The following is a 21,439-nucleotide window of genomic DNA, read 5'->3' on the forward strand; positions in this document are numbered from 1 at the left end:
TATGAATATGAGAAAATGATGGACCTCTCTTTGGCATAATGCTCTGAGTTAATGGAATGATGTATCAAAAGAAAAAATAGGGGCTGGAGCTGTGGCATAGAAGGTTAAACCTCTGCCTGCAATCCTGGCATCCCCTATGGGCACTGATTCAAGTCCCAGCTGCTCCACTTATGATCCAGCTCCCTGCTAATGTATCTGGAAAAGCAACAGAAGATCACTCAAATACTTGGGCTCCTGCACCCAAGTGGGCAACCTAGAGGAAGCTCCTGGATTTGACCTGGCCTGGTCTTAGCCATTGTGCATTTTAGCCATTTGTGGAGTGAACCAGTGGGTGGAAGATTCTCTCCGCCACCCCTTCTCTCTCTGTATATCTGCCTTTCAAATACATAAATAAACCTTTAAGAAAACGATTTTGGCTCTAAAACTGTCAAAGAATTTTTTAGATGATTATTAATGATAATCTTGAGGGGTAGACCTATCATTTTTTCTTCTAAGGGTCTTTATCAGATGATCGCTGATCACAATATCTCTTCTAATACTCTACCTTGCCCTAACTTCCCACTCCTTTCCCTCTCTGAACAATGGCCTCTAATTTCATCCATATTATGGGATGTTTTCTGCAGAGGGTATGTAGATGTTCTTTCTTAGGACATTAGTGTAGGTTAATTCAGTGTTTCAAGTCTGTATTTATACCCTGTCTTCTCCTCTTCTCCCAGATTTTTCCTTACCTATTCCTCTGGAACCAAAGCATAGCATTTGAGAAGGGCAAAGGATACTCTTTAAAAATGAATAATATTTTCATTATTTTCTCACTGATAAGTATGTAGATTTATGCTGTAATATAAAAACCTGCATTTTATTGTACTGCCAATGATTCTCAGCAAACTAATATGTGTGACAGAAAAACATCCTCTCTCTTTCAGGTGGCCTTAGCATTCCTACTGAGTGTGTTGTTAAAGAAAGCTGCCCTCACCAATTTGATTGGGTTTCTCCTTACCTTATTTTGGGGATGTGTGGGATTCACTGTATATTATAAACAACTTCCTTCATCTCTGGAGTGGATTTTAAGTATTTGTAGCCCCTTTGCCTTTACTGCTGGAATGTCTCAGGTAAGAGTACAATTAATTGGTTCATTATTCAACACTCAAGAGAACTTGGAATTTCATTACCATTTATAACCAATACCATTTCTTTGTATTTCATTTTAATTTTAATTAACATTTAACAGGTTCAATATTATTTGTAGATGCAGGTCTAAGAACATAATGATATTCCCTTCTTCCCTCCCTCCTTCTTTCCTTCCTTCCTTCCTTCCTTCCTTCCTTCCTTCCTTCCTTCCTTTCCTTCTTTCTTTCTTTCTTTCTTTCTTTCTTTCTTTCTTTCTTTCTTTCTTTCTTTCTTTCTTTCTTTCTTTCTTTCTTTCTTTCTTTCTTTCTTTCTTTCTTATTTTTAGTTTTCAAGCTATATTTCAAATTACATTGCAGTAAAAAGGCTGAATACCTCACTGAGAACTTTAACAATAAAAAAGCAGAAGACCCTATTTAATTGGAATATAGACAATGGCTATAAACAATAACTGAATGGGAAAAAATGACCATTTCACCCATATACAGGTTTTTTTGTGTCAATTATTCATAATTTCTTTTAATGTAATAGAACCAATGAAAATATAACATTTAAATATTTCCTGTGTGGTTGCAAGATAATTAATTAAGTTCATTTAGACTTTCAGCCACTTCCTCTCAACATTTTATACACAGGAATAATTTTATGTAGATTGCAATGCAAACAATTATACGTTACATTCTTTGTACTCTGTTACCATAGATCAGGGAGTACATACTGTATTTGTCTTTTGGGCACTGGCTTATTTCACTAAATACAATGGTTTCCCATTGAATCTATATTGTTGCAAAAGACAGGATTTCTTTCTTTTTTATGACAGAGTAATATTCCATAGCATATATATATATATATATATATGTATGTATGTACACCACATTTTCTTTATCCAGTCATCAGATGATGGACATCTGGTTTGATTCCGTATCTTAGCTATTGTGAATTGAGCTACAATAAACATGGGGGTACAGATCACCCTTTCATATTCTGATTTCATTTCATTTGGGCAAATTCATCAGAGTGGGATGGCTGGGTCATATGGTAGATCTACTTTCATCTTTCCAAGAAATTACCAAACTGTCTTCCACAATGGTGGTACTAGTTGGCATTCCCACCAGCAGTAGATTGGGAAACCTTTTTTCCCACATCCTCACCAACATTTATTTTTTTGTTGGTTTACATATGATAGTCATTCTAAGATGTGGTGAAAGATCACTGTGGCTTTTATTTGCATTTCTCTAATGGCCAGTGATCCCAAGCATTTTTTCAGGTGAATGTTGGCCATGAATTTCCTCTCTTGAAAAATTCCTGTTCAAGTCCTTTGCCCGTTTCTTAACTGGAGTGTTTGTTTTGTTGTTGAGTTTCTTGAGCTCTTTATAGATTCTGGATTTTAATTCTTTATCAGTTGCATAGATTGCAAATATTTTCTTTCAATCTGTCAATTGCCTCTACACTGTGTTGATGCTTCCTTTGCAGTGCAGAAGTTTTTTTAGCTTGATGTAATTCCATTTTTCTATTTTTGCTTTGATTTCTTGATTGCCTGTGCTTTTGGCATCTCTTCCAAGAAATCTTTGCCTAGGCTGATGTCTTGCAGAGTTTCCCAAATGTTCTTCTCTAGTAGTTTGATGTTATCAGGTCATAAATTTAGATCCTTAATCCATGTTGAGTTGATTTTTGTATATGATGTGAGGTAGGAATCTTGTTTCATGCTTCTGCATGTGGAGATCCAATTTTCCCAGAACCACTTGTTAAAGAGCCTGTCCTTTCTCAGGGATTTATGTTAGCTCCTTTGTCAAAGATAAGTTAGTTGTATTAGTTATAGATGCATAGATTGATTTATGGGGATTCTCTTCTGTTCCATTGATCTACATGTCTATTTTTGTGCTAGTAACAGTCCTTTTTGATTACAGCTGACTTGTAGTATGTCTTGAAATCAGGTATCATGATGCCTCCAGCTTTGTTTTTGTTGTATAAGATTACTTTTGTTATTTGGGTCTTGTGTGTCCATATGAATTTTACCATCATTTTTTTCTAGATATGAAAAGAATTTCATTGGTATTTTGATTGGGATTGCATTGAATTTATAAATTGCTTTTAGTAGTATGGACGTTTTGATGATATTAAGTCTTTCAATCCATGAACATGGAATATTTTCCCATTTTTTTTTGTCTTCTATTTCTTTCTTAAAATGTTTTGTAATTTTCATCATAGAAATATTTCAGCTCCTTGGTTAAATTTATTCCAAGGTATTTAAGGTTTTTTTTTTTTTGTAGCTATTATGAGTGGGACTGACCTTAGAATTTCTTTCTCACTCATAGAACTTTATGCATATACAAAGGCTATTGATTTTTTTTAACTTTTATTTAATGAATATAAATTTCCAAAGTACGGCTTATGGATTACAATGGCTTCCCCCCCATAATGTGACTCCCACCCAAAGGCTATTGATTTTTGTGTGTTGATTTTATATACTGTTATTTTACTGAGCTCTCTTATGAGTTCTAATAATCTCTTAGTGGAGTCTTTGGTTCCCCTCTATTTAGAATTATGTCCTCTGTAAACAGGGATACTTTGATTCCTCCTTTCCAATTTGTATCCCTTTGATTTCTTTTTCTTGCCTAATGTCTCTGGTTAAAACTTCCAGGACTATATTGAATAGCAATGGTGAAAGTGGGCATCCTTGTATAGTTCTGGATCTTAGTGGAAATGCTTCTGACTTTTCCCCACTCAAGATGATACTAACTGTGCATTTGTCATCTATTGCCTTGACTCTGTTGAAGACTGTGCTCCTATACCCAATTTCCTTAATTATTTTGTTATGAATAATGTTGTATTTTATCAAATGCTTTCTCTGCATCTGTTGAGATAGTCACACGACATTTATTCTTCAGTTTCTTAATGTAATATATCACATTTATTGATTTGTGTTTGTTGAATTATCCTTCCATAAAATAGGTAAATCCAACTTAGTTGAGTGAATCTTTCAGATGTGTGATGGATTTGATTAGCTAGTATTTTGTTGAGCATTTTTGCAACTATATCCATAGGGAAATTTTCTATAGTTCCCTTTATTTGTTATATATTTTTCTGGTTTTGGAATGAAGATGACTCTGGGTCATAGGAGGAGATTGGGAGGACTACATCCCTTTTAATTGTTTTGAATAGTTTGAGAAAATTGGAATTAGTCCTTCTTTAAATGTCTAGCAGAATTCAGCAGTGAAATCATCTGGTTCTGTGTTTCCCTTTGTTTGGAGATTATTACTGAGCCAATCTCTGTTATTCATCTGTCTAGGCTTTCAATGTATTCATGACCCATATTTGGTAGATTGTATGTGTTCAGGAATCTTTCCATTTTTCTAAATTGTCAGCATATAGCTCTTCGTGTAATTCCCTATGATTCTTTTTATTTCTGTGTTTCCCATTGTTATATCTCCCTTTTCAGCTCTTATTTTACTGATTTGTGTCCCTCTCTTTCTCTCTCTCTCTCTCTCTTTGGTTAGTTGAGTCAATGGTATATCAATTTTGTTTATTTTTTTCAAAAATGCAGCTCTTCATTTCACTAATCTTTTGTGTTTTTTTGTTTCAATTTTGTTTATTTCTTCTCTAATTTAATTGTTTCTTTCCTCTTAATAATTTTGCCTTTGATTTGTTCTTATTTTTCTATATCCTTGAAATACATTGATCATTCATTTTTTTGATGCCTTTCCAATTTTTGATGTAGGCACTTCCTTTTTAATGCTGCTTTTACTCTATCCCATAAGTTTCAATGTGTTCTGTTGTCATCTTTATTGATTTCCAGTAATTTTTTGTTTCCCTTTTGATCTCTTCTATGATCCAGCATTCATTCAGTAGTGTGTTGTTCAGTCTCCATGCATTTGCATATTTTTTAGAGATAATTAGATTGTTAATTTCCAGCTTCATTTCATTGTGTTCAGTAAAGATAAATGGCATGATTTCAATTTTTTTTTAATTTGCTGAGACTTTCTTTATGACCTAGCATATGGTCTATCCTAGAAAAAGTTCTGTAAACTATTGAAGAGAATGTCTGTTCTTAAACTGTTGGGTGAAATGTTTAGTAGATATCAGGTAGGTCCATTGTGTACATTAGACCTGTTGTTTCTTTGTTGATTTTCTTCAGTTTACTTGTCCATTGGTGAAAGTCAGATGTTGATATCCTTCATTACCAGTCTATGTCTCTCTCTCATTTTTTTTTTTTTTTTTTGGACAGGCAGAGTGGACAGTGAGAGAGAGAGACAGACAGAAAGGTCTTCCTTTTCCATTGGTTCACCCCCCAATGGCCGCCACAGCCAGTGTGCTGCAACCGGCACACCACGCTGATCATAAGCCAGGAGCCAGGTGCTTCTCCTGTTCTCCCATGTGGGTGCAGGGCCCAAGCACTTGGGCCATCCTCCACTGCACTCCTGGGCCACAGCAGAGAGCTGGACAGGAAGAGGAGTGACCGGGACAGGATCCGGCTCCCTGACTGGGACTAGAACCCAGTGTGCCAGTGCCGCAGGCAGAGGATTAGCCAATTGAGCCGCGGTGCCGGCCCTATGTCTCTCTTTATATCTGTTAACATTTGTGTTAAACAGCCAGATACCCTGGTATTAGGTGCATGTAAATTTATTATAGTCACATCTTCCTGTTGAATTGATCCCTTAATCATTACATAATGCTCTTCTGTGTCTCTTTTAATTTTTTTTGTGTTAAGGTTGTTTTGACTGATAGTAGGATGGCTATATCTCTCATTTTTCTTTCCATTAGCATGGAATATCTTTTTCCATCCTTTTAGTTTGTGTATATTTTTATTGATGAGGTGTGTTTCTTGTACACAGCAAATAGATGAGTCTTATTTTTTTAATCCATTCATCCAGTATGTATATTTTCACTGGAGAATTTAGGCCATTTACATTTTAGCTTACTATTGATAAGTAATGACTCCTGGCCCTGTGGTTTTTCCATATTTATTCCTATTGTTTGCTTTGGATTCCAATTGTACTGGGAGATTTTCTGCTTTCACATTCTTTCATAATGATGACTATTTTTCTGTGTTTCTGTGCAGCACATCCTTAAGCATCATTTGTAAGGCTGGATGAGTGGTGACAAATTCTTTCAATTTCTGTTTGTTATGGAAAGTCTTTATTTCACCATCATTCTTAAATGAGAGCTTTACAGGGTACATTATTCTGGGTTGACAATTTTTTTTCTTTTAAGATTTGGACTGTGACTCTCCTTTCTTAGCCTGTAGGGTTTTCAATGAGAAATCAGCTGTCTGTCTAATTGGAGATCCTCTGAAGGTAACTTAGTATCTCATGTGCATTTTAGAATCTTTTCTTATGTTTAACTGTTGAAAGTTTGACTACAGTGTGTCATAGTGAAGATCTTTTCTGGTCATGTCTATTAGTTCTATGTGCTTCCCATACCAATGTCCTTTTCTTTCTCCAAATTAGGACAGTTTTCTATAGTTATTTAATTGAATAGGCCTTCTCTCTTTCCACTCCTTCAGGAACTCCTATGCCCTGTATGTTGGGTCATTTGATAGTATCTCATAAGTCTCAAACACTGTTGTTAATTTTTCTAATTTCTTCTTTTTAGTAGTCTGACTGAGATATTTCCAAAGATTTATCTTCTAATTCGGATATTCTTTCACCAAGTCTGTTGTTGAGGCTTTGCGTTGTATTTTTTATTTGCCATATTGAATTCTTTATATCTAATATTGCAGTTTGATTTCTTGTCAGAATCTCTATCTCTTGCGAGAATTTTTCATCCATGTCATACATGGATTTGACTCATGAATTCACTTCTCATTGATTCTGAGTAATCCTAGAATCATTATTTTGAAATCTTTTCAGGCGTTTTATCAATTTCTCTTTCTTCACACTCTAATATTGAAGTGTTGTTGTGTTCCTTTTGGGGAGTGATGTTGTCTTCCTTGTTCTTGTTTCTAGTGTTTCTGTGTTTATTTTTAGGCATTTGTGAAACACTTGGTTTTATTCAATGATGAGTTTCATCTTTGAACTATGCCTCTGTTCCTTAGTGGAGTGTCTGCTCCCTTAGGGAATACGCAGAGGCATGTCCTGGGTTTGCCCAGGAGCTCTGGTCAGTGCTCAAGAGTGGAGCAAGAATCCAGGGTGACACTTAAGAGGAGTGTGGTAGATCCCCTCTATTGTCAGCAAGGGGGAGGGGATGATCATGGATGCTGGCATAATCACAACCTCACCTCCTCTCTTCCAAGGTGGGTACAACTTCCCACAGTGGGTACAACTCTGACCCACGCTGGTACATGAACCACACAAAGAATCTGTGCCATCCTCAGTGTGAACACAGAACTCTGTGCAATGACCCATCCCAGGCACTCAGGGAGCTGTGAGCCTCTGACACCAGCCTGGAGGCCCAACTACACTCCACACCCTATGGTACAGTTTAGTATTCCCACAGCATGCAAGGCTCTCACAGTCACGAGGTGCAGAGGATTCCCTCTCTTCCTTGCAAGCTGCCCTGTCCATGGAGAGAGCAGAAGAATTTCCTGAGCCAGCTTCCTGTGGGTGCTCTGCCTTGGCAGTTTGAGCTCCAGAGCCTGTGATAAGTTGAGAGGATGGAGGCACCTCACATTCCTAAATGGATGCCTAGCCCATTGCTGACCCTGCCAGCCAGGCAGAGTCAGTGCATATCGCAGAATTTTCCCTCTGGTAAAATCTCTGGGTCACACATGCAAGAGTTGCTGAACCCTCTACTGGTGTTAAATGGTGGCTGAAACCAGGAACCAAGCACTCCATCTGTCTAAGTCTTCCACATGAGTGGCAGGAATGCAAGTATCTGGGCCATAATCCTCTGCCTCACAGGCATATTAATAGAAAGCTAATCAGAAGCAAAGGCGGGACTGGACCTCAAGCACTCCGACATGGGATGCAGTCCTCACAAACAGCAGTTTAACCTGCTGCATGACATCACTGGCACCTACAACGCAGTTTTTTATAACCCCTATTTTCTTCTAGTTTCCATTTCATCATGCTGAAAGTAGAAATGCTTTGACTAATGACTTTATGTCCTCATTCATATGTAATATCTCAAAAAGTTCGTGTAAAATGGATTAAAAATTAGTTTATTTTGGTGTAAAAAATTTTGAATCCCATGCATACAGTTCATGGCAAAAGCACAGAATGAAAAATGGATTTTGGAATTTTTTTGCACCCAAATAAACTTATTCAGTAATTTATTTTACACAAACTTTTAGAAATATACTAATAACTAATAAGGACTTTTAACATTTATTACTGTTTTTGTTTGATTCTTAGATTATCCACCTAGATTTTACCATGAATGGTGTAATTTTTCCTGATCCTTCAGGAGACTCATATAAAATGATAGCAACTTATTCTGTGTTGGCTTTTGATGGTCTTATTTACTTGGTATTGGCATTATACTTGGACAAAATCTTACCCTGTAAGTAATATTGGATTTTTTTTACCTCAATAGTTTGTTGATTACATTTAACATTTTTTCTTAATGTTATATATTTTAAGAAATAAGTAGTAAATATTTTTATTTTTGCTAAATAAATTCTTCATTTCTATTTCATAGTTTTAATGCTCCGAGAATTTGTATAAGAGCGTGCTGAAATAAATTAGTTTCTACAATGGTTTGGCCATTAAACTGTGAAAGTGCTTTCTAGTAAATATTTGTCCAGCATTATATTATACATTGATATATTGTATAACATATATTACATATTATTCTCAACATTTTCCACATATTGTTTGCATTGACAGAGTATATTAATTACCTAGTTAGCTTTTCTTTATCTTGCAAAAAAGAAAATTACACATTAGCCCAGCATTCCTTCATGTGTAAGGATGCTTTTTTCTCTTGTACAATCTTATTAACCCTCTTACCTCATGTATTTTTCTATTTTGATTGTAGTTTAGGATATATATTTCTATATAAATGCTTTTATGTATTCCTATGTCTCTGTTAATTCTGCTTTTTACCTGAAGGCCTTCTAATAACACACTAATTTTTAAAATATCAAAAAATTAAAATGCCGGCCTTTTTTTAATCCTGAACAAATATAATTTCTCCATATATTTTAAACTTATGTACTTGCTGGTGACTATACAGATTTTACTTCTGTGATAAAAGTATTTAGGCTCACAAACATATCTGCAATTATTTTATGTGCCATTTTAAGTCTGTTTTCTCCCACATATTTAATTTAATTCCTTTCATTATCTTTTAGATCATATTTCACTCAAACCTAGAGTTATACTTTATTGAAAGTTCTATTACATTTTTTAGCTTTTACAATGTATTATTTCTTTTCAGTTTCCTTTGTATATTTCTGAGTTTTCTTCTCATTGATAGGAGGTTAGAAACAAAAGATTTTATGTTTAAAAGTTCAAGACCTTATAAGCAAGTTTTTTTTTTTTTTTTGCTCCTTGCATTAATATTACTGTTGTGATACCCTGTTTCTTCTTGATTAGATGGAAAGGAGCGCCATTACTCTCCATTATTTTTCCTGAATTTTTTATCTCGTTTCCAACACCAAAGGACTGATAATAAGATCATTGAGAAAGAAATAGATCCTGAGCATCTGTCCAATGATTGTTTTGAGTCAGTAGCTCCTGAATTCCAAGGGAAGGAAGCCATCAGGTAATCACACTTACAGTTACATTAGAGTATGTGTGCAAGGCTGAAGTATTATTAACCAATAGCAACAGGGTAAGGCTGAGGCAAACTGATTGAGAAGAAATTCACTTTTATTAACAACACTTTAAACTGTTTCAGTGCTGTCATCATAAATTTCTCTTAATTGCTGCTAGGAAAATTCTCTTTGGTTACCCCTATTTAACGTTACCTTGTAATGCTCCATTTGTCTTTTTCCATGCTTCTGTCTCTTGTCTCCCACTTTTCTTTTGTATTTGCTCTTTTCATTCTCTGAACTCTTCCTTCCATAGTCTGGTTGGCTTAATTGGTGTGGTGGAATAGGTAAGAAACTTAAAGTAAGAAATTCTTACCTCCTAATACTATGCTTGTATCTCGTTTGATATGTAAGCATAGAAAAAGTAGCAAATTTCTTGAAGTGTCAGTGTCCTCTGTGAAACAGCAATAACATCTACTTTGTAGGTTATTATACTATTTGGTATGTAAATGAATCATGAAGAGTACTTTAAAAATCTATCCTCTGAGACCCTGATTCCACTGTTTTTAACTCAGCAGGTATAGGACTGAACCCAAGTATCCATTGATTTAAACAGCATTGAAGATGTTTTCAGCAAAGTTTGCAACAAAGTTCAAGAATCAGATATTTAAATATTAGCCATTTATTTTTAGCAGATGATCATATAGTACTTAACATGTACCAGACATGCACTAAATTCTCACCAAAAAAAAAAAACACAGATAATTTTATTTCTTATGTTTTACAAAAGAGAAAAGTGAAGTATTAGAAGATTAGATCTCCCAGCCAATGTCATACAACTATAAATGGGGAGCTGGGATTGGAATCCAGACACTCTGGTTCTAGGTTCTCTGTTTTAAAAATTAGCCAAAATATCAGGAAGCAAAAGATTAATAAATTGGGAGTCATAGCTAGAAAGTGAACTGCAAGTATTACTCTCTAAGACAAAGAGCATAGATGTGATCCATATACCTAAGATTCATCCATCTGGTTCTTACCTTATTTCTGTTAAGTCTTCTAAAATGCCAATAGACCCCATTAGAATATAGCAACTCCATACAAAAAAGGCCAAGAGAAGGATAATCTTCCAAAACTCAAGTCCAGTTTTATCCACCCCTCTTGATATTATTATTCAAATTATATATGTCAGAGCCAATCTTCTAGGAAATACATTACATAGAAATATTAAGCGGCCAGTGCTGTAGCTTAGCAGGTAAAGGCACCACCTGCAGTACTGGTTCAGGTCCCGGCTGCTCCACTTTCAATCCAGCTCTCTCTTATGGTCTGGGAAAGCAGTGTAACATGGCCCAAATCCTTGGGCCCCTGCACCCACATGGGAGACCCAGAAGAAGCTCCTGGCTCCTGGCTTTGGATCAGCACAGCTCCAGCCATTACAGCCATTTGGGGAGTGAACCAGTGGATGGAAGACCTGTCTCTCTCATTCTCTCTCTGCTTCTGCCTCTCTGTAGCTTTGCCTTTCAAATATATAAATAAATCTTTTTTTTTTTTAAAAAAAGAAACATTAAAAACTTTTAGTTGCTCTTCTGCTGCTGCCTAGTGACCCAGGAGAAAAAGTGAAATGTTCTGTTCCTCCTCTGTGACCGGCTCCTATGCCCCAACATTAGCCAGTCTGCAATATTGGCTGGATATCCCTGTCTCTTGATCTGAGGTGGAGGCCTTTTGCTACTGGCAAACTAAGAATGGCAAGTCATAAAGGTTTTTTGGTTCCCTCTAGGAGCACCTCACCTCAGATCCACACCAAAGTACAAAAGTGAGCTTTGGCACCCGGCGTGCATATTCAGTCACCACGAGGCTGGTTCTACGGATGCAAGGCAACCTGAAAGTGTCCTTTGGCTTCCCAGTCCACAAGTCTGATATCTACTTTTTTATTTTTTTTTATTTTTTATTTTTGACAGGCAGAGTGGACAGTGAGAGAGAGAGAAAGGTCTTCCTTTTGCCATTGGTTCACCCTCCAATGGCCGCTGGGGCCAGTGCGCTGCAGCCGGTGCACCGCGCTGATCCGAAGCCAGGAGCCAGGTGCTTCTCCTGGTCTCCCATGCGGGTGCAGGGCCCAAGGACCTGGGCCATCCTCCACTGCACTCCTGGGCCATAGCAGAGAGCTGGCCTGGAAGAGGGGCAACCAGGACAGAATCTGGCGCCCCAACCAGGACTAGAACCCTGTGTGCTGGCGCCACAAGGCAGAGGATTAGCCTATTGAGCCGCAGCGCTGGCCCGTGATATCTACTTTCTTCACAGTGACCCTTTCTTAGTAACATAACTGCCTTTTCCCACCCTAGACATGCCAAGTCTATGCCAATTAATCCATATGTGTGTATTTGATTTTGTATGTGTGTGCAAGGTACTAATTTATTTCTCTTTTTCCAAGTAATCTGTTCGCCTTATATGTGGGGATTCTTCCCCTTTCCTTAATAGTATTTAAATTTATGTATCAGAGAGTATGTAGGAACACTTGCAGTTGTAACTAGAAGCACAATCCTGGTTCAGCAAAAGTATCTGTATTTTATTCACAACTCCTTCTGATGACTCTACAGTTTCATTCTCCTCTAGGGACATTGCTTGCACATCTGTAAATTCCAACATTCCCAGAACACAGGCAGGATGTCTTTCCAAAAACCACAGGGCATTCTTCATCTCTAAAATCTGAGAAAAGAAAAGTACTCCTAAATGGAAGCTTTTCTTTAAAGTGAAATAAAATGTAAATGTTCCACTTCAGTGAGCTTCCTACTATAAAAAGAAAATACAATAAAATATCTTGACATATTTAACACCTTTTAACTCTTCTTAATTTATTCTTTATTAATTTAATTAACAGAGTTCAAACATAAGCTGTAGATGATAAAGAATCTAATGAACAACAGATGTAGCATATGGGAAACCATGATTAAAGCTTACAGATTAGGCCGGTGCCGTGGCTCAATAGGCTAATTCTCCGCCTGTGGTGCCAGCACACCGGGTTCTAGTCCCGGTCGGGGTGCCGGATTCTGTCCCGGTTGCCCCTCTTCCAGGCCAGCTCTCTGCTGTTGCCAGGGAGTACAGTGGAGGATGGCCCAAGTGCTTGGGCCCTGCACCCGCATGGGAGACCAGGAGAAGCACCTGGCTCCTGCCTTCGGATCAGCGCGGTACACCGTCCGCAGCAGCCATTGGAGAGTGAACCAACGGCAAAGGAAGACCTTTCTCTCTCTGTCTCTCTCTCACTGTCCACTCTGCCTGTCAAAAAAAAAAAAAAAAAAAAAAAAACTTACAGGTGAATGAACTGATCTTGAATAGAAAAAAGAACATCAAGCATTCTAAGATTAGAGGAAGAAAGTGAGAATAATCACAGAGCATTCTCCCTTTATAAGAGAAATTCTAATTGTTTTACTGTAACTTTCTAGATACACATTTCTATTTTCTGTCCTAGAGCAATTTTTAATTAAATTTTTTGGTCATTCTAAATAGACTGGTTATGCCATCCTTATGAAGTGGTTCATTCCATCTGTCATTGTAACTGGAGTTATTCATAATCTGTTTTTCTTCTGTTTGCTAAGTAAGCACTCCTTTTGTCATTTCAGAATCAGAAATGTTAAAAAAGAATATAAGGGAAAATCTGGAAAAGTGGAAGCTTTAAAGGGTAAAGAAAATATTTCATTCTTTCATTGACACAAAAAATGGTAATGTTTCAAATATGAAAAATTTGAAAACATAGATAAGCAAAGTAAAAAGGATACAAATACTCTATCACCTGGATGTTAATCACAATTAGGAATTTTTACAAACTAGAATGTTAACAGACTGTACATATTTATGGGATACAATGTGATAAATCAGTACAAGTCGTGATGTTTGACAATTAAGTCAGGTAAGTTAGCATTTCCAACTCCTTAAACATTGCAGATGTTTTTGATTAATATTCAGAATTTGTACATGTTTAAGGGGTACAATGAGGTATTTCATTAAATGTATAAAGTGTGTGCTGATCAACTCAAAGTAATTAATGTTTTCCTCTCCTTACCTTTAATTTATGTTTGGAGACTTCAAGCTCACATCTTCTACTTGCACATAAAATTTCTATGTTAGTGTAAACTATAGTCACCACCATGTACTGTGGAACACTAGAATATATTCTTCCATATATTTGTTTTGGTACCTGTTATATAGCCTAAATGTTATATAAAATCCTGCTAAGTATTTCAAGAGTTTATTTCCTGGATGGGCTCAGCTCTGGCTGCTGTGGCCATTTCAGGAGTGAACCAGTGGATGGAAGGTCATCTCTCTGCCTCTGCCTGTCTCTCCTTCTCTGTAACTCTTTCAATTAAATAAATAAATCTTAAAATTTTTTTTGACTTGTGAGCATATAACTCATCTTCGATGTATGTAATTTTACATTCTAAGTGTAATTTCAAGCACATCCTCTAAACCCCTTAAATGGAATAATAGTTATGCTTACCTTTTAACACTTAAGATTTAAAATTTTTCTCTAAAACTTGTGTTTTAAAATAAAATTTGTAAAAAATCAAAAAAAAATTTATTTCCTAAAATGTATCATACAGTGAAAATGTGATTTCACTTTGTTTATTAAGATTAATAAGCAATATTTTATATATTTATACCATAGTTTAGATTCTTGACTTCTATTTCAAATCATTTATCTCCAATATTATAAAAATCCGTATTGCCAGAAAAGCACATAATTAATAATAATAACTACAGTAATAGCAATAAGTAGTAAAATTTCATTGAGTACTTAGTGTTTGTTGAGACCTATACTAGGTAATTTGTGTGGACTTTTTCTTCCCTTACTCCTATGAAAAACATATTAATGTCCTCTTCACCTCAAAGATGGGGAAACTGAGGCTTACATTTTCATGTATATAGTGATATGTGTCAGTTCATTTGGTAAGCAGTATCACTTTCCTCTTCCCTTTGAAAACATTTTGCTTTTTTTCCACTTAATAAGCATAAAATTTATTAATATACTTGTTTAATTGTCCAATATCATTTATTAAATAATTCATCTTTTTAATGAATTTGAAAGGCCATTTTATTAATATTTATTTTTATGTTCATTTTCATTCATTTGGTTCATTTGGTTAATTTCTTACATTAGTCGCTGCATCCTGACCTAGTAGCATGTTATTTTTATTATTATGTTTGTGGTTTATTGGTGTCATTGTACCAGTAACTTATTGTTTTAGTTCTCTACTTTATTATTTTGGCAATTATGAAAATATTGAATATTATATATTTTAAAGTATTGAAATTCTTGAGACATATACAACTTAACAATGTAATTATTTTCTTCCATGTTTACGACCCTTGTCTAATTCTCTCCTATTTATAACATGAATATTTTGTTGTAAAACTAGGCTTGTTCTTTGACATATATGAAGGTCAAATAACTGCGATTCTGGGTCACAGTGGAGCTGGGAAATCTTCACTTCTAAATATCCTTAATGGATTGTCTGTTCCAACACAAGGTGCGTAAAAAGAAAGATATCTGAAAATAGAATGAGGCTGTATGTATGCCTTTCTCATTTTAATTTGATGTCTAAGGATAAACAAAATTTTTTAAAAGTTGTTTCTCAGAGTGAGATGATTATGAGTGTATTTACTATTTCCCCAACTTTATGAAATCACTAGCTTTATTCCATTGTGTAATATTTTAGGAACATATGCACTACTAAAGCATTCTTTGTGTTAAGAACAGTAATGATGGGGGCTGGCGTTGTGGTCCAGTGGATTAAGCCATCACTTGTGATGCTGGCAACCCATATCAGAGTGCCAATTCCAGTCCCAGCTGCTCTGCTTCTGAACCAGCTCCATGCTAATGTGTCTGGGAAAGCAGCAGAAGATGGCCCAAGTATTTGGGCCCCTGCCACATGTGTGAGAGACTAGGATGGAATTTCTGGCTCCTGGCTTTAGCCTGGCCCAGACTTGGCTCTTACAGCCATTTGGGGGATGAGTCAGTGGATAGGGATCTCTCTATTTCTCTCTCTCTGTTGCTCTGCTAATTACATATATACATGCATATATAAATCTTTTAAAAAATAGTAATAATAAGAAATTAAGTCATAATTTTAGATATCTGTGAATATATGGCAGTTTCTTGAATAAGATATCCAAATATTAATAAAATATATTATCTTGCCAGTATTAAATTAATTTTTTCTATCCGTAGGATCAGTTACCATCTATAATAAAAATGTCTCTGAAATGCAAGACCTAGAGGAAATCAGAAAGAAAACTGGTGTTTGCCCTCAATTCAATGTTCAATTTGACATACTCACTGTGAAGGAAAACCTCAGCCTGTTTGCTAAAATAAAAGGGATTCATCCACAGAAAGTGGAACAAGAGGTAGATGGGCATGCTTGGATTAATTGCATTATCAACCATTTACCAAGTTAAGTCATTGCCACAGAATCCCCTTCAGTATTTTATCTTTCTTGTTGAGAATAAAATTTAGGAAAAGGGGCCCTATAAAGAAATATATTGCTTTAATGGGAAGTTTAAAATTATATAATATGTATCATTTTGGCTTTTAAGATTTTGTACTTTCTAATGTAGGTACAACGAATTCTGTTGGAATTGGACATGAAAGACATTAAGGATAACCTTGCTAAAGATTTAAGTGGAGGACAGAAAAGAAAGCTGACCTTTGGCATTGCCATTCTAGGAGATCCTCAAGTAAGTGGAATTATGTAAGGGGAGGAAAGCAGATTGAGTGTTCATAAAACATCAAACTTTCTACCACTATCAGTGGTGGATCTTTCATTGTATGTATCAAGAGAGAATTTACCATATTTAAACTATGAACATGAGTCTATTGGAGATGGATGTTTATATAATTACTACAATTTGCCTGAGTTTTATTGTTTTCCATGTTATCATGTGAAAATAGTTAACAGAGAGAGCTAGTTTACATATCTTCATCCTCTGTAGGTGTTGCTCTTAGATGAACCAACTGCTGGACTGGATCCTTTTTCAAGGCATCGAGTGTGGAGCATTCTGAAGGAGCGCAGAGCAGATCATGTGATCATTTTCAGTACCCAGCTCATGGACGAGGCTGACATCCTGGCTGGTAACTGCTGGTTTTATCTCAGTGTTAGAAGGAAGAATTTGGAAACATTAGAAGCAATGTTTATAACTAGGACAAGAGTCCTGCTCTTAAATTATCTCAGCAACGTGTCTATTCCGTAGAAGTTTAGGGTATGGCAGGAGTCCAGCCTCACTGTGGAATTCCTTACTGGTTGTATGTTTGATAGTTTTTGACCACTAATTAAAAATAATGGCTTTTTTTTCACATTAACACTCATTTAATTTAAACATCTGGATCATCTTTAATAGACATTTCATTGAAAAATAACCACTCAAGTTAGCATCAAGAGTAGAGAATATACTCATAACTTTTTGGGAAGTTTTGGAGAGTACGTAAATAGAAATAGACTGATTATCCTGAGTTCATTTTAAGTGCATCACTTTTAATGTATGTTTCAAAATTCAAAATATTCAGTAGATATACTTATACCCCATAGACCACTTCTCCTCTGGAATTCTAATTGTTAGTTCCTTCTCCCTGTTTTCTAGAGAGAGGAAATGACTCCTAATAACCTTTCTCACTTGCTGCTTTTTACTTAGATAGAAAAGTGATCATGTCCAATGGGGGATTGAAGTGTGCAGGCTCTTCTGTCTTCTTGAAGAGAAAATGGGGTCTTGGATATCACTTAAGGTAAAGACTTGGGTAAAGATTGTATATATATGTTTTAAATACTGATGTATCAAAAATGGAACTGGTCTTATGCATCATCTTTGCCACCCGAGACTCATAGGTGTTTCCCAAATACTTTTCCTAAAATTTCAACATTCTAACCCAAGTCTGAGTGTTAATGGAAGGACCACTTCATGTTCTACTTTTCTAGGCAGCTTTCCTGTGCAGTTTAAACCTCTACCTTCTTCCTGTGCTCTATTTGCTCAGCCAATTATATAATCCTATAATAATATGGCTTTTGTTTTTTTTTTCATAGAAAACAAAGGAAAATGATTTCAGAAGCCAGTATATATAGGGAGTGAATCTGATATAGAGTAGTGAGAACTGTTTCTAACAAGAAAGTGTGTATATCCAAGATGAAAGAGATGAAAAAAAAACTATGGGTGCACAAAACATGAGTGAGAGTCAAATTTCCTTATTAGCAACTAATTAGTGACAGCTACATGATCTAGTGTAATAATCATTTTCCTTAATGTAATCTATCATATTATTTATGTAATATATAATAATATATTATATATTTCTTTTTTATAGGAAAAATGCATTTTATTTAATGATCAAGTACACACGCATATTCACATGTATAACTAAAACACTATTTACTTTTACCAAGTGGGACACATTGAAAAATGTTCCGCTCTTGTTCTTGCATTTTAAAATTAAGTAAACAAATTTTGCATAAGCCATAACTGCTGCAGAAAATTGTCAGCACTAATTTACAATCTCCCTCTTTAGAATTAGACCACCATAGCATTCCTGACTCAGAGAGAGGAAAATCTCACATAGCCTTGCTACCGTGTATCAGCCTGGACTGGTTTATCACCTACCCTTCCAGGCCCAAGAGCTGAGGGAATGACTTGCAAGTGTGTAATAGGGCCCTATGTCTGTTACACATTTATATAAAATTTGATCCCCATTTGATCCCCACAACAACCCTGTGAGGTAGGCAGGGAGAATATTGTCAGATTCACTCTACAGAAAATGAAGTTGAGGTTCAGAGAGGTTAACTAACTTTCCCAGTTATTGTATATGTTGCAGGAAGTAAAGTAAAGCAAGACTCACCGACCTTTAGGTTGGGAGCCCTCGTCCCAGTACAATACAGTTTCTAACCTTAAGTATTTTTATCACTTCATTCTTTTTTTAAATTACTGATTCAACATTATAGAGGATACAACAAAAGATTTAATTTGAAACTTATGCCAAGCTTATGCGTCTCCAACCATGGGCATTTATGGCCACAGAAAATGGTTTTAGCAATCAACGTTCTTTTGACTCTAGTCTAATAGGAAAGAACTTCAAGGTCAAAAATATTGAAGAGAAGTCAGAGGAAGGGATATAAAATGGAAGTTATTAATGGGTTTCAGTCCCTTGAAGCTTTGACTTTTGTGATAGGGTTCAATGGAGAGGTTTAATGCAGATGAGACTTGAAGCTTTTGAAGAGGATCTAAGTCTTGACGAGGTTATTCAAACTCAAATCTTGAATGCACAATGATGATAGGCCATGGTCTTCAAAAACTTGGTACTCCATGCTCTCTCAAATTGCTAAGATTTGAATGCCACCATACAAATTGATTCATGTTTTTGCCCATTAATGGTCCATGGATTTCTTTAAATGAAGTCCATGTTAGAATCCATAGTTTTCAGTGTTCTGCAAAACTGTGTGAGATCCAAGGCTCCCAGTGGACCACAGATGGCCCACCCCGCCCATCATGACGCCCTCCACTATATATTTCTTAATAATATAAAGGATGCAATAATCATTTTATTCTTCTGTAAATGTTCTTATTTCTCGTTGTTTATCTTCATACTTGGCATATAATTTGGATCATATTATACATTGGTTTATATACTCATAGTTATTCTGAATTTACACATCTTCTATGTATATATATATCATAAAATTTTCAAGTCTATGTGTTGTTCTTATTACTAATTTTGTTTGCTTCATAAAGCCCAGTAAAGTAGTGCTGAAAGATCAGATGTTCAATGAAAGCTCTTCTTTTGTGGTAGCAATGGAAAAAATATAAATAATTTGTTTTCTTTTAAATATTAGTTTGTATAAGAATGAAATATGTGATCCTGAACAAATAACGTCCATCATTAATCATCACATCCCTGATGCAAAATTAAAAACAGAAAATAATGAAAAGCTTGTGTATACTTTGCCTTTGGAAAGGACAAATAAATTTCCAGGTAACTTAAATATGATTACAATGGAATGAAATTTGGGGACAGATATTCATATCATTATAATTTTCTTTGTATAACAGGTTTGTATTTTGTCTTAAGTTGACTTAAGCAGAACTTGAGGTGAGGATTTGAGTGCAATTAATTTATTTGGCAGTTGACTCCTGGAGACACTGCCAGGGCATGAGAGAGGGAAGGGAAGGGAATCAGAGAAGTTTGCATTATCAGGCTGATTACTTCCATGGGCCATTGCGGTGTATTCAATTAGGAGGAATGAACACAGATAGATGGGATCAGAGTTATATCACTGGAGGGGTGAGGAAGTTGGGCTATTTACTGCTCTCTATCAATCATTGGGGATGCTTCTAGGAATATTAGCTTTCTATTCTTCTGGCTTATTTTGAACAAGAACTTTACTACTCCTGAGGCCAGAAAAAGAACCTTGGGCAGGTGTTTTTAATAAGCATATTTACTCTGTATAGGTGAGTGCAGCAGAGATATGTATGGAATACCAAGATTTCTAATACAGGTTTCTTTATGTACTTAATTTAATTATGCATGTATTTTGCAAAGAAAAACATGGTTTGTTCTACAAAACTGTACAACACGGTACTGGGTAGCAGTACAAATCTAGGCTTTGCTTAGTAAGTAATCCTTAGAATCACTAATTTTTATACAATACTTTATATTTGTCAGAAGCTCTTTTGGATGATTCAGTCTTTTTTTTAGCTCTACCCCCAAATATGATTCACTGTATCCTACTAGTAGCATAGAAAATAGTGTCTTCAGATTAGTAAACTATACTGTTATTTTGTTCTTGGACTAAGGCCCCATGAATTTTACAGGGAGCCAACTCTTCCTTGTTCAGAAGAGGAAGCTAGGGAGCTATATGCTGGTTACCTCCACTGGATTCTTACTTAACCAGAGTCCCTGATGTTGGTGCCCCAGCCCCTGGCAATAAAGAGATTGTCATGGGAGAGTCTTCTCCTGGAAATTCACATCTTCATCCAAATATTTCTATAAAAAATATTCCCAGTAAATATTTATTTGGAATCTATTATATAAAAAGCAGTCCTCCAAACACTAGAAATACGGTATAAAATAAAGACATATGAATCCCTAACCTCATGGGGCTTATCAACCACTGAGTGGGGAAAAGTAAACACATAAACAAATGTACTGTGGTTATACAATAAAATAATTAAGGCTACACAAATTATAATGATGACTGGTATGGAGCATCATGGAAGTTTACAAGAAGAAAAGGGTCAAAACATTCCAAGTAGAGAGGAAATGGAATATCTGTGTGGCAATGAAGGAAGAAGCAAAATGGTGAGAGAATATAGGTAAAGTTTCATGCATAGATGGAGCCTGGTTTTTATGGAGCATTGGAAGCTGTAGTATTGCCTTTGATTTCTGTTTTAAATGTATTTAGAAACCAAGGAAAGACATTGAACAGGGATTTGATTGGATGTGATGTATACTCACATACTGTTGATATAGATCACTCGATACAGCAGAATAGACTGGACACTGGAAGACAGGCTAAGGGACAATTGTAGAGGTGCAGATGAAAGGTCATGATGACTAGGCTACTATGGTATCAGTGAAGATGGGTGCAATTGGGTATATTTGAAACAAATTTGGAAATAAAACTGAGAAGTCTAGCCTCTTCAGTATGAGGAAAA

The 21,439-nt window shown here is 35.7% G+C and overlaps 1 protein-coding gene across 6 annotated transcripts in view; it reads left to right on the forward strand.

The window, feature by feature from the left end:
• Window positions 1-21,439, forward strand: part of ABCA6 (ATP binding cassette subfamily A member 6) — a 76,705-nt gene that overhangs the window by 12,299 nt on the left and 42,967 nt on the right. For all 6 annotated transcript variants that reach the window (XM_051825892.2, XM_051825891.2, XM_070060394.1 and 3 more), the window contains 10 exons: window positions 924-1,109; window positions 8,418-8,565; window positions 9,603-9,771; window positions 13,372-13,430; window positions 15,166-15,276; window positions 15,978-16,153; window positions 16,364-16,483; window positions 16,739-16,877; window positions 17,435-17,525; window positions 19,618-19,757. In XM_051825892.2, coding sequence (XP_051681852.2) covers window positions 924-1,109; window positions 8,418-8,565; window positions 9,603-9,771; window positions 13,372-13,430; window positions 15,166-15,276; window positions 15,978-16,153; window positions 16,364-16,483; window positions 16,739-16,877; window positions 17,435-17,525; window positions 19,618-19,757 — 1,339 coding nt within the window. The remainder of the gene's footprint in view (window positions 1-923; window positions 1,110-8,417; window positions 8,566-9,602; window positions 9,772-13,371; window positions 13,431-15,165; window positions 15,277-15,977; window positions 16,154-16,363; window positions 16,484-16,738; window positions 16,878-17,434; window positions 17,526-19,617; window positions 19,758-21,439) is intronic.

Source organism: Oryctolagus cuniculus, chromosome 17 (genome assembly GCF_964237555.1).
Source record: "Oryctolagus cuniculus chromosome 17, mOryCun1.1, whole genome shotgun sequence".
Classification (NCBI taxonomy): Eukaryota; Metazoa; Chordata; class Mammalia; order Lagomorpha; family Leporidae; genus Oryctolagus; species Oryctolagus cuniculus.